The 18497-nt window shown below is 41.0% G+C and overlaps 1 protein-coding gene across 1 annotated transcript in view; it reads right to left on the bottom strand.

Annotated features, from left to right (window-relative positions):
• The window catches only part of LOC139381349 (protocadherin-15-like), a 216073-nt gene that overhangs the window by 43539 nt on the left and 154037 nt on the right, over positions 1-18497 (bottom strand). Inside the window, exons 22-23 of the mRNA XM_071124806.1 lie at positions 18281-18421; positions 13678-13790 (exon numbers count right to left, since the gene is read on the bottom strand). Coding sequence (XP_070980907.1) covers positions 13678-13790; positions 18281-18421 — 254 coding nt within the window. The remainder of the gene's footprint in view (positions 1-13677; positions 13791-18280; positions 18422-18497) is intronic.

Here is an 18497-nt window from a genome sequence, read left to right as displayed (position 1 = left end):
TTCGAAAAGGTTGAAAATGATTCTTGAAATAGGCCCTAGTTTATATTAGCCTATTAGTTGGTTTACTTGTATTTAAATGGTATATACAGCACATTCATAAAATATTCAGACCCCTTCACTGAAATATTCCATTTACATAAATATTCAGACACCTTGCTATGAGACTCGGAATTGAGCTCAGCTCTATTGCAGCACATTGTGCCTTAGCTTGTGTCATTGAAATTCTGAGCACAAAATTGTTTGTTTGTAATACTGCATCTAGCGTTAATTACAGAAGCCTTACATCACCATGCTTTACCATAGGGATAGTATTGGCCAGGTAATGAGCGGTGCCTGGTTTCCTCCAGACGTGATGCTTCGCATTCTGGCCAAAGTGTTCAATCTTGGTTTCATCAGACCAGAGAATCTTGTTTCTCATGGTCTGAAAGTCCTTTAGGCACCTTTTGGCAAATTCCCAGCAGGCTGTCATGTGCCTTTTATTGAGGAGTGGCTTCCATCTGGCCACTACCATAAGGCCTGATTGGTAGAGTGCTGCAGAGATGGTTGTCCTTCTGGAAGGTTCTCCTATCTCCACAGAGGTACTCTGAAGCTCTGTCAGAGTGACCATCGGGTTCTTGGTCAACTCCCTGACCAAGGCCCTTCTCCAACTATGGCTCAGTTTGGCCGGGCGGACAGCTCGAGGAAGAGCTTCAATGCTGCAGAACTGTTTTGGTACCATTCCCCAGTTCTGTGTCTCAACACAATCCTGTCTCTGAGCTCTACGCACAATTCCTTCGACCTCATGGCTTGGTTTTTGCTCTGACATGGACTGTCAACTGTGGAATCTTATATTGACAGGTGCTTGCTTTTCTAAATCATGTCCAATCAATTTAAGGTGGACACCAATCAAGTTGGAGAAACATCTCAAGGACAATCATTAGAAACAGGATGCACCTGAGCTCAATATCAAGTCTCATAGCCAAGGGTCTGAATGCTTATGCAAATAAGGTATTTCTGTTTTTAATTTGTAATACATTTGCAAACATAAAAACAAACTGTTTTCGCTATGCCTATATGGGGTATTGTGTGTAGATTGATGAGGACCATTTTTATTTAATCCATTTTAGAATTAGGCTGTAACATAACAAAATGTGGAAAAGGGGAAGGGGTCTGAACACTTTCCGAATGCACTGTATACTCCTCATTATACAGTCTGCATGCGAGGAAAACAGAGCTCCAATACATTATATTTTACAAACTTCTCCCAACAACACTTGTCTTCACACATTTTGGTACATCTTCTCACATTGTGCACAATATCCCAGCTGAGACACAAGCATCAGCAAACATAATTACACAATAATAACTGCTTTAAATAATAGATGGTCAACTCAGGGCCCCAAAAAATGTAATTGAAGCTTGCAGATACATTATTCATCTTCACTGATGATGAGTATAACATGTTTTAAAATTTTTATCAAGGCCTGATGAGGGAGAATATGACCTGAGGGGTATACTACGATGCAAGCTAGATCTACTCAGGGTTTTCTAAAGCTAGCCAGCATCAGTTAGCTTCACATTCCAGCTCATGCTTCATCCGTAATAGACGGTGGATATTGCTCATCCGTCTGCTGCTAACTCTAACAGGCTTGTAACTGAGCATGCATTTCGCACGTGGCTAGTCGAACGCAGAACTGTTCATTGAGACAATGCTGAAACGTCAATCCATGGGTGAGTCAGTGTCACATTTACATTTTTAGGTAAATGGTGTGAAATAGACTCATAGAAGTGGCGTGTTTATTTTATTATTTATCGTTAATGCCCTCTTTGGTGTGCTTTGTAAAGTGATAAGGTATTTTAACATTGCTATATTTTTACACACAAAAAAATACATTTGATTAAATTATTTAATCTGTCTTCTTCTTCAAATTAAGGGGATGATGGCAATTTTTGCGAGGGAGGGAATCTGATTTCATTAGTACTCAACTCGCGGCTCGGACAACTCAGTTAGCCCTGAGTTAGCATGCCCTGGAGCCGATTATCAGAGTTGACCAATGTTACCTCGCTAACTCTTCAAACCTGATTCGTAGTGTTAAGGTGTTGTTGTGTTTCTGCTCAACAAACCTATCCATCAGCTTGGCACTCTCACCAGTTATTGGAGTAAATGTAAGGTGTACTGTAAGGTGCATATGGCCAAAGTCAAGTATGTGCAGTGCCAGCCCTGGCCATAAGCAACATAAGCGGTCACAGTTATATGTCTGTCATATTGAGATATCTAGCTATAAGTTAAACCTGATCAATCAAATAGTGTCCCCCTGCCAAAAAAAGTGTCCCCCACTGCATCACAATGGGAATCAATGAGCTCTAGCTTCTATTGCTAGGGCTGTTGCTAGAACTTGCAAAATTCTGCCCGGATTACGTAAGGAAACAAAGTGTCTGTTGCTATGCTGGTTGCTTGGCTCTATTTTACCTCTTAAAAAGGAAGGAGGACACGGGCAGGTCTAGCTCTATTTCACCTCATAAGTGCTCACTCAGTCCACACAAAATGATTACCTCAGCATTGCTCTCCAAGGACTACCTGCTGCTTTAGAGGACTGAAAAGACTGGAAAGACAACACACTTTCTTTACCATATATTTGTCATTATATAAGAAAATATTGTTAAATATGAAGAAATAATTTAAGCTCTTTTGGACTGATGTTGCTAGCTACTGTACCTCAGCCTGCCTATTCAGCTAGCCAGCTACAGTAGCTGTAACTGTTATTGTAGCTTTCTGTTTGTATGTAGCTTGCACTACAATGGTATCCCTCAAGGATATTTTATCTTTCCAACCCTGCAAAGTACTATGAATTAACCACTGATCTTGACAAGAGGCGCAACATTCAGAGAAATTCAGGGTAACGTTAAGCAGTTAACTTCTATTAGATAACTGGATGGATTTAGCTATGTACAACCATTTTAATCTAGCTAACGTATGCTAACCCCATTCCGTACAAATGTGCGCAACCGCGACATTCAAACAAGGCTGGAAAGAAAACTAATGGGACTGGAGCGACTGTGTTGACATCAAAATCTGGGGTGTGAACTACGTTTCTATTCCAGCGTTGATTGACATGGTAATGGCTTTATAGTGTTGGAAAAAAGTGTAAAAAACTGACCCCTCCGACGCTGTTACATCGTGACATGTCATGGCGTAACATACAGCATTCAAAAAGCAACTAATTCTGAGTTACAGCCTCTCTCCACCAGATGTAGCAATTCTCTCACCGTTTAAAAACAAGAAATGGACAGGGACAGGTAAGGGGGAAACCTAGTCATTGTTTGAGTCATCACTCCAAGCTATCATGACTCTCAAAAGCCGCTGTTTACTTCTGAAGATCACTTTAGCATCCTCCCTAAAAACCCGATTCAAATTCGACAAACCTTCAAATAGGTATGTAATGACACATTATATAAACTCTTTATAGTGTTTTATTTACATTTTAGAGGCAATAAGGTGATAAGTTGGACAGATTGAGCGAAAAAAAGGTTTCCCCACACGACATCTCTCCTTCTCACTATCAATCAATAGGTTTAGCTTCCCACCCGCCATTTTTAAAAAGCCCTGACTGAGCTCATTGCCTTCTTGAATCATGCAGAGATGGGCATCATGAAGGGCTCGTCATTGATTTTGTTGGAAAGGGGAGAAATTGTGCTTTACAATGGTATTGATATTACAGTTGATCTGGAAGTATTACGTTTTTTGGGTGCTAAAATAAGGTTAATTGTATGGACCAGCGCGATGTACAAAAGAGAGTTAGTTTACGTTGTTGGTCATCTACATGTTACTAGCTATACATATAGTTCAGTGGAGGCTGCTGATGAGAGGAAGGCTCATAATAATGTCAGGAATGGAGTAAATGGAATGGTATCAAGCAAGTTGTTTCCATGTGGTTGATACCATTCCATTGACTCCATTTCAGCCATTAGTATGTGAATGGGTAGGTGTAAGCAATTATGGTAATTCCAAATGCCCTTAACTAGGTGTTTTTGCCAGACAGACACAGAGAGAGAAGGGGTATGGGGATGTATGCTGTGTTGACAGAGATGTATGTTGGCCATTGGAGCGCATGATTGCCAAAATCAACCTACGCTTCTTCTGACAGAGAATTGTCAAGGAGGTGGACAGCTGGGCAATTTAAACAACATTTTGTTTATCAATCACATTCTATTATATCTGAAGTTATTATGATTTCAATGAATGTCAAATCAAAGAGCACACAATGTTTCAATTTGTGACTTTTTGCTTAAAAGTCAGTACCCTGTCTAGCCTGCCAGATGTTTGAAGACTGTGGAGCTGGAGTATCAAAGTTGTTTCACTATGGCACATGATTGGTAAGTGTCCCAATAAAAATGTTGCCCTGATAAGTTGTTTTGTATTGGTTGCAATATTTGACCACAGCAGAGTCAGTATCCTTACAAATATGAAAATCTTTATACTGTATAACACAGACACTGGTAAGAATAAAGTCATCTTCCTTCTAACACTTTAACATTATGGGTGGACCTCATCGGACCCTTCACGAAATCCAGGAATGGCAACAGCTGGTGTCTGACGGCGACTGATCACTTTACCAAGTGGGTGAAGGACAATACCCATTAAGGTCAGTAAATAAAGAGCACGTGCTTAAATCTAAATTCCCTTTTGTAACTCATTATAAAGGGTCCTTGGAACCAAAAATAGATTTTCGTTTTGTATGACACTCATCAAGAACGAAACTGGCGAGGCCACCTTCAAGGCGATGATGGACATCTTCAACACCCACATTTCTCATGAGGTCATCTTGAGTGAGCAAGGTCATGAACGCTGGAACAAGGTTGTTATAAGTTATAATCTGCTACCAATGACTTGTTTAATTTATTTTTTACAATTTGTTTTTGTTTTTCCAGGGTACATGGAACTTTCCTACCCCCTACTCCAGCTTTGGAGAATGGACCAACCAGACCCTCAATACTGCCAAGGGCAAGTCCCTTGATTGTTACCAAGAAGGGTGGGAGAACCACCTGAAAGTAATTATCTTTGCACACAGCAGCTGTTGACTGAGGTTAGATTTTATTTTATTAGGATCTCTTTTAGACCTCATTTGGACTAATCTTCCAAGAGTCCTTAAACATTAAAATACAATTTATAATACGATCACATTGTCACTGTTACAAACAGACATAATACACTGACATATTGACCAGATAAATACTCTAACAGTCTATAAAGATTGATTGATTCTTCATCTACCATAGTCCAGCACAACTTTCCTATGTATTATATTTAAATGGTTTTAAAGTATTGTTTGAATTTATATATTGACAGGTTTCTGGTTTGCTCAGATACATTAATATGTTTCTTTATTGCTCTAAATCTAAATGTTATTTAGCCTATTTCTCTTTTCTGTCTGGATAACACATGGGGGACAATCTATTCCTAGTATTTACTGAATGTCTGTCTCGTACTAACTGAATACTGTTGTGAATAGAGTTTGGCCGTTTTAAATTGTGTAAATTATGAAATAAAATAAGCATTTTTTTTCAATTATCTTGTTGATTGATGACCAACCAAGAACATTGAGCATGACTACAAAATAAGAACCATATCTCCACCTTAAAACTATCCTTGCTGCTTTGATCTGTGCAATCTGCAGCCTCCTAATTTCACCTGACTCCCATTTAATGCTTGGGTTTTTTGCTAAAAAATCTTTCCCGGTAAATATTTAGCTGTCCTTCTGATCATGCATGCAGTTGTAATACTTTTGTTTACATAGATGAGTTATTTGAGATGGCCATGATAAGCAATTGTCTAGCTGCAACCCCAATAGTTTGGTTTCTGCCACTTCCTCAATTTGTACTCCCCCCATACTAAAACGTATCCCATCCTGTGCTGGCATTTTCCTGGTGGAACAGACCGACATAACTTTGTTTTTTTATGTATTAAACAAGTTGGTTCCGGCAAACCCACTTCCTGATATTTTCCAAATCTACTTGTAGAGCTTGCTGTACCTGTTGAACCGATTGTCTTGCTGTATAAATTGTATTATGATCTGCAAATATAGTCGCTTGAGTTTCAGATAAGGCATAAGGAAGGTCATTGGTACATTTATTTATTTAGTAAAGAAGTGTCCCAAGGCAGCTGCCCTACGGTTTTCCACAGTTTAAAGCATGAGGGGAAGAAAATTAATCACTGAAATACTGTAGGTGGACTGTTTCATGTCAGTTAGATATGACAGTACCCAATTCAGTGTTACCTACTTAAAACCATAATGAAAAAATTTTGTCAAAATGATTTCATGATCCAATTAATCAAATGCTGCACTAAAATATAAAAATAGTACACCTACAAACCTCCATAGCATTGAGCCACTGGTCAGTCATATACAGTTGAAGTCGGAAGTGTACATACAGTACACTTAGGTTGGAGTCATTAAACCTAGTTTTTCAACCACTCCACACATTTATTGTGAACAAACTATAGTTTTGGCAAGTCGGTTAAGGACATCTACTTTGTGCATGACCCAAGTAATATTTCCAACAATCTTTTTACAGACAGATTATTTCACTTGTAATTCACTGTATCACAATTCCAGTGGGTTACATACACTAAGTTTACTGTGCCTTTCAACAGCTTGGAAGATTCCAGAAAATTATGTCATGGCTTTAGAAGCTTCTGATAGAATAATTGACATCATTTGAGTCAATTGGAGGTGTTCCTGTCAATGTATTTCAAGGCCTACCTTCAAACTCAGTGCCTCTTTGCTTGACATCATGGGAAAATCAAAAGAAATCAGCCAAGACCTCAGAAAATACATTGTAGACCTCCACAAGTCTGGTTCATCCTTGGGAGCAATTTCCAAATGCCTGAAGGTACCACTTTCATCTGTACAAACAATAATATGCAAGTATAAACACCATGGGACCACGCGGCTGTCAGGAAGGAGACGCGTTCTGTCTCCTAGAGATGAATGTACTTTGGTCAAAAAGTGAAAATCAATCCCAGAACAACAGCAAAGGACCTTATGCTGGAGGAAACAGGTACAAAAGTATCTGTATCATCAGTAAAACGAGTCCTATATCGACATAACTCATGCTGCCAAACATACCCTCGTAAAACTGACCATCCTACTGATCCTCGACTTCGGCGATGTCATTTACAAAATAGCCTCCAACACCCTACTCAATAAATTTGATGCAGTCTATCACAGTGCCATCCATTTTGTCACAAAAGCTCCATATACTACCCACCACTGCAACCTGTACCCTCTCGTTGGCTGGCCCTCGCTTCAACCCACTGGCTCCAGGTTATCTACAAGACCCTGCTAGGTAAAGTCCCCCCTTATCTCAGCTCGTTGGTCACCATGGCAACACCCACCTGTAGCACGCGCTCCAGCAGGTATATCTCTCTGGTCATCCCCAAAACCAATTCTTCCCTTGGCCACCTCTCCTTCCAGTTCTCTGCTGCCAATGACTGGAACGAACTACAAAAATCTCTGAAACTGGAAACACTTATCTCCCTCACTAGCTTTAAGCACCAGCTGTTAGAGCAGATTACTGCACCTGTACATAGCCCATCTATAATTTAGCCCAAACAACTACAGCTTCTTTGCACCCCGCTTCTTTGCACCCCACTATTTCTATTTCTTCCACTGCAAATCTATCATTCCAGTGTTTCACTTGCTATGTTGTATTTACTTCGCCACCATGGCCTTATTTTGCTTTTACCTCCCTTATCTCACCTCATTTGCTCACATGGTATATAGACGTATTTTTCTACTGTATTATTGACTATGTTTGTTTTACTCCACGTGCAACTGTAACTGTGTTGTTGTATTTGTAGAACTGCTTTGCTTTATCTTGGCCAGGACGCAATTGTAAATAAGAACTTGTTCTTAACTTGCCTACCTGGTTAAATAAAGGTGAAATAAATAAAATACAATTAAAATAACTGCTCAGCAAGGAATAAGCCACTGCTCCAAAACCTCCATAAAAAAGCCACACTACTGTTTATAACTGCACATGGGGGAAAAGATTGGGGGGAAAAAAAATAAAAAATAATAATGATGACCCTTATTATGTTTGGAGGAAAAAGGGGGATACTTGCAAGCCGAAGAACACCATCCCAACCTTGAAGCACTGGGGTGGGAGCATCATGTTGTGAGGGTGCTTTGCTGACTCAGACCTGACTTAGTTACACCAGCTCTGTCAGGAGGAATGGGATAGAATTCACCCAACTTATTGTGGAAGGCTACCTGAAACGTTTGACCCAAGTTAAACAATTTAAAGGCAATGCTACCAAATACTAATTGAGTGTATGTAAACTTCTAACCCACTGGGAATGTGATGAAAGAAATAAAAACTGAAATAAATTATTCTCTCTACTATTACTCTGACATTTCACATTCTTAAAATAAAGTGGTGATCCTAACTGACTTAAGGCAGGGAATTTTTACTAGGATTAAATGTCAGGAATTGTGAAAAACTGAGTTTAAATGTATTTGGTTAAGGTGTATGTAAACTTCTGACTTCAACTGTATACAATGCAATTGTTTTTAAAATTATTACATATACTGTAGTCTTTCAAATTTTAGATTACTTCGTTTTCAGAAATTTCAGAAAAGGCTGTCGCGCAGCAACTCACTGCCTTCCTGAAGACAAACAATGTATTCAAAATGCTTCAGTCTGGTTTTAGACCCCATCAGAGCACTGAGACTGCACTTGTGAAGGTGGTAAATGACCTTTTAATGGCATCAGACCGAGGCTCTGCATCTGTCCTTGTGCTCCTAGACCTTAGTGCTGCTTTTGATACCATCGATCACCACATTCTTTTGGAGAGATTGGAAACCCAAATTGGTCTACACGGACAAGTTCTGGCCTGGTTTAGATCTAATCTGTCGAAAAGATATCAGTTTGTCTCTGTGAATGCTTTGTCCAAATCAACTGACAAATCAACTGTAAATTTCGGTGTTCCTCAAGGTTCCGTTTTAGGACTACTATTGTTTTCACTATATATTTTACCTCTTGGAGATGTCTTTCGAAAACATAATGTTAACTTTCACTGCTATGCGGATGACACACAGCTGTACATTTCAATGAAACATGGTGATGCCCCAACATTGCCCTCACTAGAAGCCTGTGTTTCAGACATAAGGAAGTGGATGGCTGCAAACGTTCTACTTTTAAACTACGACAAAACAGAGATGCTTGTTCTAGGTCCCAAGAAACAAAGAGATCTTCTGTTGAATCTGACAATTAATCTTAATGGTTGATCCTGACTAGAACCCCAAAATTTGATCATATTACTCCAGTGCTAGCCTCCCTACACTGGCTTCCTGTCAACGCAAGGGCTAATTTGAAGGTTTAACTGCTAACCTACAAAGCATTGCATGGGCTTGCTCCTAACTATCTCTGTGATTTGGTCCTGCCGTACATACCTGCACATACGCTACGGTCACAAGACGCAGGCCTCCTAATTGTCCCTAGAATTTCTAAGCAAACACCTGGAGGCAGGGCTTTCTCCTATAGAGCTCCATTTTTAGGGAATGGTCTGCCTACCCATGTGAGAGACGCAAACTCGGTCTCAACCTTTAAGTCTTTACTGAAGACTCATCTCTTCAGTGGGTCATATGATTGAGTGTAGTCTGGCCCAGGAGTGTGAAGGTGAACGGAAAGGCTCTGGAGCAACGAACCGTCCTTGCTGTCTCTGCCTGGCCGGTTCCCCTCTTTCCACTGGGATTCTCTGCTCTTTCATGCCATCCCTGGGAGGGGGTCCTGTCTGGTTTGGCGCTCCCCCTTGGGTTGTGCTGTGGCAGAGATCTTTGTGGGCTATACTCGGCCTTGTCTCAGGATGGTAAGTTGGTGATTGAAGATATCCCTCTAGTGGTGTGGGGGCTGTGCTTTGGCAAAGTGGGTGGGGTTATATCCTTCCTGTTTGGCCCTGTCCGGGGGTATCATCGGATGGGGCCACAGTGTCGGGGGGCTAGGGTCAGTTTGTTATATCTCGAGTACTTCTCCTGTCCTATACGGTGTCCTGTGTGAATTTAAGTATGCTATCTCTAATTCTCTCTTTCTCTCTTTCTTTCTCTCTCTCGGAGGACCTGAGCCCTAGGACCATGCCGCTGGGCTACCTGGCATGATGACTCCTTGCTGTCCCCAGTCCACCTGGCTGTGCTGCTGCTCCAGTTTCAACTGTTCTGCCTGTGATTATTATTATTTGACCGTGCTGGTCATTTATGAACATTTGAAAATCTTAGCCATTATCTGTTTTAATCTACACCCGGCACAGCCAGAAGAGGACTGGCCACCCCATATAGCCTGGTTTTTTAGGGTGTTTTTCCTAGCCACCGTGCTTCTACACCTGCATTGCTTGCTGTTTGGGGTTTTAGGCTGGGTTTATGTACAGCACTTAGAGATATCAGCTGATGTACGAAGGGCTATATAAATACATTTGATTTGATTTGTTGTTGTTTGTCTATTGCAATTTTCGTATAACATACTTACAGATCACTGAAACCCCACCTGATGTGGTGGAAGTTGTCGAGCCAGATCAGATGCCTTCGAGGAATTTTTGACCAGGTAAAAATGGTAAGGTAAAAATTAATTTTCCGGCCTTCCAATGGATATGCAAGAAATGTTTTTGTGATATGAAATATAAATTGCATTTATTCCTGTTATCAATCAAGGTGAGACTGAACCTTGACAAGGCGCAGAAGAAACAGAAGGAGAGCTACCGGAGCAGAATCTGCCTTCCACTAGATGTCAACAGTCAGTAGTACGTGGAATGAAGCCTCTAGTGTGATGTGGGACCGGATGGCAGCTATTTGAGTCACTGGTCTGCGAGAATGCCAGTTCCTGGTTAAACGCAGTAGTCATTATATCGCCTTGCGTTCCATTACTCTGTAGACAAAAAATAATGTTCCGGTTGGAACGTTATTGGATAAATATGATAATAACATCCTGAAGATTGATTCTCTGCTTAGTTTGACCAGTTTATTCGACCTGGAAAATAACTTTTTGAAGTTTTCGTCTGAGTTCGCCTGGACCAGCGCCAGCTTTTGGACATGTGAACTAACCGTGCTAGCAAAAGTAGCTAATTGGACACTAGTAATGGACATTATGGAACAAAACAACGATTTATTAGGGAACTAGGATTCCTTGCACTGCATTCTGATGAAAGATCATCAAAGGTAAGGGAATATTTATGATATAATTTCGTATTTCTGTTGACTCCAACAGAAATATACACTGCTCAAATAAATAAAGGGAACACTAAAATAACACATCCTAGATCTGAATGAATGAAATATTCTTATTAAATACTTTTTTCTTTACATAGTTGAATGTGCTGACAAGAAAATCACACAAAAATTATCAATGGAAATCAAATTTATCAACCCACGGAGGTCTGGACTTGGAGTCACACTCAAAATTGAAGTGGAAAACCACACTACAGGCTGATCCAACTTTGATGTAATGTCCTTAAAACAAGTCAAAATGAGGCTCAGTAGTGTGTGTGGCCTCCACGTGCCTGTATGACCTCCCTACAACGCCTGGGCATGCTCCTGATGAGGTGGCGGATGGTCTCCTGAGGGATCTCCTCTCAGACCTGGACTAAAGCATCCGCCAACTCCTGGACATTCTGTGGTGCAACGTGGCGTTGGTGGATGGAGCGAGACATGATGTCCCAGATGTGCTCAATTGGATTCAGGTCTGGGGAACGGGAGGGCCGGTCCATGGCATCAGTGCCATCCTCTTGCAGGAACTGCTGACACACTCCAGCCACATGAGGTCTAGCATTGTCTTGCATTAGGAGGAACCCAGGGCCAACCACACCAGCATATGGTCTCACAAGGGGTCTGAGGATCTCATCTCGGTACCTAATTGCAGTCAGGCTACCTCTGGCGAGCACATGGAGGGCTGTGCGGCCCCCCAAAGAAATGCCACCCCACACCATGACTGACCCACCGCCAAACCGGTCATGCTGGAGGATGTTGCAGGCAGCAGAATGTTCTCCACGGCGTCTCCAGACTCTGTCACGTCTGTCACGTACTCAGTGTGAACCTGCTTTCATCTGTGAAGAGCACAGGGCGCCAGTGGCGAATTTTCCAATCTTGGTGTTCTCTGGCAAATGCCAAATGTCCTGCACGGTGTTGGGCTGTAAGCACAACCCCCACCTGTGGATGTCGGGCCCTCATGCCACCCTCATGGAGTCTGTTTCTGACAGTTTGAGCAGACACATGCACATTTGTGGCCTGCTGGAGGTCATTTTGCAGGGCTCTGGCAGTGCTCCTCCTGCTCCTCCTTGCACAAAGGCGGACATAGCGGTCCTGCTGCTGGGTTGTTGCCCTCCTATGGCCTCCTCCACGTCTCCTGATGTACTGGCCTGTCTCCTGGTTGCGCCTCCATGCTCTGGACACTACGCTGACAGACACAGCAAACCTTCTTGCCACAGCTCGCATTGATATGCCATCCTGGATGAGCTGCACTACCTGAGCCACTTGTGGGTTGTAGACTCCGTCTCATGCTACCACTAGAGTGAAAGCACCACCAACATTCAAAAGTGACCAAAACATCAGCCAGGAAGCATAGGAACTGAGAAGTGGTCTGTGGTCACCACCTGCAGAACCACTCCTTTATTGGGGGTGTCTTGCTAATTGCCTATAATTTTCCACCTGTTGTCTATTCCATTTGCACAACAGCATGTGACATTTATTGTCAATCAGTGTTGCTTCCTAAGTGGACAGTTTGATTTCACAGAAGTGACTTGGAGTTACATTGTGTTGTTTAAGTGTTCCCTTTATTTTTTTTGAGCAGTCTGAGCGCCGTCTCAGATTATTGCATGGTATGCTTTTTTCGTAACGTTTAAAAATAAATCTGACACAGTGGTTGCATTAAGAACCAGTGTATCTTTAATTATATGTAAAACATGTATCTTTCGTCAAAGTTTATGATGAGTATTTCTGTTATCTGACGTAGCTCTCTGTAATTACTCCAGATATTTTGGAGGCATTTCTGAACATGGCGCCAATGTAAACTGAGATTTGTGGATATAAATATGCATATTATCGAACAAAACATAAATGTATTGTGTATTGTGTAACATGATTCTGTTAGACATGTTAACAAAGTCAGATGTACTGCGTTGATGGGCAGGTCTGTCTCACTGTCTTGTGTGTTCTGTGGTAGGATTGAATGAAGCGCATTCACCCCAGCTGTGTATTCTGTGTTAGTAGGCAAGTCAGCATTGTCAAAATCAAAACCCAACCCTCAAGTACATTATGACGAACTCACTTACAAAACTCTGTTTTGGACGAGGCTGACAAAATCATTCTATTTACACTTTATTGTGAAATTTGACAATATAATGTTTCTGACTAATATCGACCCCACATAGGAGGTTTTCTATCAGATAATTTGTTTATTGGCTTCTGTTGCGCTTCCAAACTGCAAAATGTTCTGTCCGCCCCATGCCACAATGTGTAGAATTGCATGAAATATGTTTTTTTAACTGCAACATTTTTTCTACGTCCCATAGCAAAATGCGTAGAATTGGAGGAAATTCACTTTAAAAACTTTTTTATTTCCGCCACCAAGAGGGGGATCACTAAAATGTTTTAGTGTTAGTGGGTGTGCATGCATGTGTGCATGCATGCGTGTGTATGTGTTTGTTTGTGTTACCTGTACTCCTCCTCAGTGAAGATGGGGATCCTGGAGGGCTGGAGAACAGTGATCTCCACCAGGGTCCGGTTCTCCTTCACTAGCTCTCCATCGTCAAAGGCTATCACCACCAACTGAGAACACACATAAGCACATGCATTACTTATTCGCCATCTATTCTGCACGTATGTAGGGCATGAAAACTAATAACAGGAGAGGTTGGAAAGGGGACAAAAAGGTCTGGGAACCAACTTCAACCCATCCAGAGAGTGTGTATGAATCTATCGATCCAACATTCTTGCAAGAGAGAGAGAGAGAGACTTATTAGAACCTAATATCACTCAGTACCTGAGTACCCGCTTACTGCCAAGGTTACGCTGAGCTAAGGTTACCTCCACATACAATCAGATGACCTTCTGTGGGAGTGTGTGTATGAATTGTATCATTTCAGGAACTTAATATGCAGGTAAATCGTGGTTTAGTCACAAGTGGAGTCTGTATAATAGCCTGAAGAATAAAAAGATGATGAAGGCATTGCTAGGGGGCGAATCACCAAATGACTTTCAACCTGTGGCCCTAATGCCCCTTCTGGCCAAATGCATGGAGAGGGTTGTCAGTAAGCACCTTACCCGTCCATAGAAGATAAACTGGACCCGTTACAGTTTGCCTACAAGGTACAGAGGGGGACTGAGGAAGCTACCCTGACCTTGGTGAAAATGGTGGCTAGTCACCTCCAACATGCAAAATCCTATGCACAGATTTTATTTATTGATTTTAGTTCAGAATTCAATACAATGCAAATACACACACTGCTGAAACGACTACTGAGAGAGGTTTCCATCCACTTCAGAATGCCCATGGCCAAGAAGAACGTGTTCAAACATTCATTCGTTCTTTGTGCTGTTGGACTACTAATGCAACGTAAATTGTATCAGTATGTACTTATCTATCCAGTGCAGTTGGGACAGTGGTCAGTTATGAGTGAATGTATCAATGTCCTCTGTTTTTAATGTATACAATATGATGGACTGACTGATCTTAATGTGTATCATGTGAGAATGTATGTGAATGTGATCCCTTTATTGTAAGGTGATGCCAAAGAAAACTGTCCATCCTGTATGGACAATCACGTTTTATTCTATTATATTTTAGTCTATTCTATTCTAATCATGAAATTATGAAAAATATTAATAACAAAAAAAATCTGTTATAGCCAATCAGTTGTGTTGTGACAAGGCAGGGTTGGTATACAGAAGATAGCCCTATTTGGTAAAAGGCCGAGTTCATATTATGGCAAGAACAGTTCAAATAAGCAAAGAGAAACGACAGTCCATCATTACTTTAAGACATGAAGGTCAGTCAATCCGGAAAATGTCAAGAACTTTGAAAGCTTCTTCAAGTGCAGTCGCAAAAACCATCAAGTGCTATAATGAAACTGCCACAGGAAAGGAAGACCCAGAGTTACCTTTGCTGCAAAGGATAAGTTCATGAGTGCCCAGAGTAAACTGCCTGCTACTCAGGCCCAAAAGCTAGAATATGCATAGAAGTAGTAGATGTGGATAGAAAACACTCTGAAGTTTTTAATACTGTTTGAATGATGTCTGTGAATATAACAGAACTCATATGACAGGCAAAAAACTGAGAAACAAATCCAACCAGGAAGTGGGAAATCTGAGGTTTGTAGGTTTTCAAGTCTTTGCCTAACCAATATACAGTGTCTATGGGGTCATATTGCACTTTCTAAGGCTTCCACTGGATGTCAACAATCTTTAGAACCTTGTTTCAGGCTTCTACTGTGAAGGGGGAAGGAATAAGAGCTGTTTGAGTCAGAGGTCTAGCAGAATGTCATGTCAGGCGCGCGGCCGTGAGAGTTAGCTGCGTTCCCTTTTAATTTCTAAAGACAAAGGAATTGTTCGGTTGAAACATTATTGAAGATTTATGTTAAAAATATCCTAAAGATTTATTCTACACATCGTTTGACATGTTTCTACGAACTGTAATATAACTTTTTTGACTTTTCATCTGAACTAATTGCTCGCGCACTGTGCATTTGGATTACTGGGCTAAACGTGCAAACAAAAAGGAGGTATTTGCACATAAATGATGGACTTTATCGAACAAAACAAACATTTATTGTGGAACTGGGTTTCCTGGGAGTGCATTCCGATGAAGATCATCAAAGGTAAGTGAATATTTATAACGCTATTTCTGAGTTTTGTGACCTCTCTTTCTTTGGAAAATGGCTGTATGTTTTTCTGTGACTTGGCACTGACCTAACATAATCGCAAGGTGTGCTTTCGCCGTAAAGCCTTTTTGAAATCTGACACAGCGGTTGCATTAAAACCTCTTGGTGTTAGGGGGCAGTATTTTCATTTTTGGAAAAAAAACGTTCCCGTTTTAAACAGGATATTTTGTCAGGAAAAGATGCTAGAATATGCATATAATTGACAGCTTTGGATAGAAAACACTCTAATGTTTCCAAAATTGTAAAGATATTGTCTGTGAGTATAACAGAGCTGATGTTGCAGGCGAAAGCCTGAGAAAAATCCAATCCGGAAGTGCCCCAGGTTTTGAAAGCGCTGCGTTCCAATGACTCCCTATATGGCTGTGAATGTACCATCAATGAGCTTACGCTTTCTACGTATTCCCCAAGATGTCTACAGCATTGTGACGTAGTTTTATGCATTTCTGTTGAAGAATAGCCGTATGGGGGCACATTGCGTAAGTGGTCACATGGTTGCTCCGAGAGAGATTCTTGCGTAAAGTGCAGAGGTGCCATTACTCCAATCGGTCCTAGAGAAAAAGGAATTGTCCCGACGGATATATTACATCCTTGAGGATGGATTCTAAACAACGTTTGCCATGTTTCTGTCGATATTATGGAGCTAATTTTGAATATTTTTCGGCGTTGTGGTGATTGCAATTTCCGGGCAATTTCTCAGCCAAACGTGAAGAACAAACGGAGCTATTTCACCTACAAAAATAATATTTTGGGAAAAAATTAACTTTGGCTGTCTACCTGGGAGTCTCATGAGTGAAAACATCCGAAGTTCAAAGGTAAACGATTTAATTTGATTGCTTTTCTGATTTCCGTGACAAGTTTGCCTGCTGCTAGGAATATTTTCTAGGAAGATTTATGTCCGTGGTGTTATGCTAATTAGTGTCAGATGATGACAACGGTCCCGTTCACGGGATGGAGTGTCACTACAGGTTAAGGATAAGTTTATCTATAATTCCATGCATAACACTTGTATCTTTTATCAATGTTTATGATGAGTATTTCTGTAATTTTTATGTGGCTCTCTCCACTTTCAACAGATGTTTGTTTGAGACAATGCATTTCTGAACATAAACACTAATTTCAAATGAGGTTTTTGGACATAAAGATTAACTTTATCGAACAAAACACACGTTTATTGTCTAACATGGAGTCCTGCGATTGCCATCCGGTGAAGATCATCAAAGGTTAGTGATTCATTTTAACGCTATTTCTGAGTTTTGTGACACCTCTCCTTCTTTGGAAAATAGCTGTATGTTTTTCTGTGACTTGGCGCTGACCTAACAATCACAAGGTGTGCTTTTGCCGTAAAGCCTTTTTGAAATCATACACTGTGGCTGGATTAACGAGACGTTTATCTTTAAAATGGTGTATAATACTTGTATGTTTGAGGAATTTGAATTATGAGCTTTCTGTTGTTTTGAATTTGGCGCCCTGCAATTTCACTGGCTGTTGGTTACGTGGGACACTAGCATCCCACATATCCCAGAGAAGTTTTAACAGCCTCCGAAATAGCATCCCAAATAAATGCTTCACAGAGTTCAAGTAACAGACACATCTCAACATCAACTGTTCAGTGGAGACCGCGTGAATCAGGTCTTCATGGCTGAATTGTTGCAAAGAAACCACTACGAAAGTACACTAATAATAAGAATAGACTTTCTTGGGCCAAGAAACACGAGCAAGGGACTATAACCAAAGAAAATGATCTCGGGAGGTAATGCGATTGGCTTTTGATGGTGAGATATTCTAACAAAAGGACTTCCTGTACATTAGTACACATTAGTGTTTTATTAATCATGAGACATCCCCTCCATCTCTTTGTTTCCTGGAGAGGCCTTTGTTCCTCTCTGCACAATGAATGGAGAACCCACTGGTTGTATGGACAGGAACAATATATCCGGAGAGAGACAGAATTACGTAAAACAGAGTATGTTACAGTCCCTTATCTCTGGAAGGAGATCCTCGTCCTGAGTTTATCAATTTTATTGCCCAAGGACTGAACATTAGTGAGTAATATTCTTTGATGCGGTAGGTGGAATGCATGCCTCCTGAGTCTAACTAAGATCCCACTCCTGCTCCCTCTTCTCCGGCGGTGACGTTTTGTAAAATCACCTGGAGCTAGCTTGGGGAGTCCAAACAAAGGATCTAGATATGGGGAGTCGAATTTCTGGTGAGTGACCTTCAATTTAATATCCCAAAGTTATTTTTGGCTGTAGCTAATAGTACTAGAAACGTGTGAGCAAATAATGTAAGAAATAACATCAAAATAAACTAAATCATATGTTGGTTAGGAGCTAGAAACAGGGCAACCGTGTCTGTCGACGCATCATCATCACCACCTACCTTGAAGGTGACACTGGGTTGTTCGTTGAGGTTGACCTTGGTGATTATCCTCCCAGACTCCTCCTCGACATCAAAGATGCTACCGCTGTAAGGTGATTGGTCATCTTCCACTCTGTAACGCACTAGACTGGCCGGAGTGCCCTGGGCCAGAAACACAGGACCAAGACAGACATGTTAGATGAGTGAACTCCTCTATTTTAACCTTTTATATTGTATA

This window comes from Oncorhynchus clarkii, chromosome 23, assembly GCF_045791955.1.
Source record: "Oncorhynchus clarkii lewisi isolate Uvic-CL-2024 chromosome 23, UVic_Ocla_1.0, whole genome shotgun sequence".
NCBI lineage: Eukaryota > Metazoa > Chordata > Actinopteri > Salmoniformes > Salmonidae > Oncorhynchus > Oncorhynchus clarkii.
This window is presented reverse-complemented; position numbering and strand designations above follow the sequence as displayed.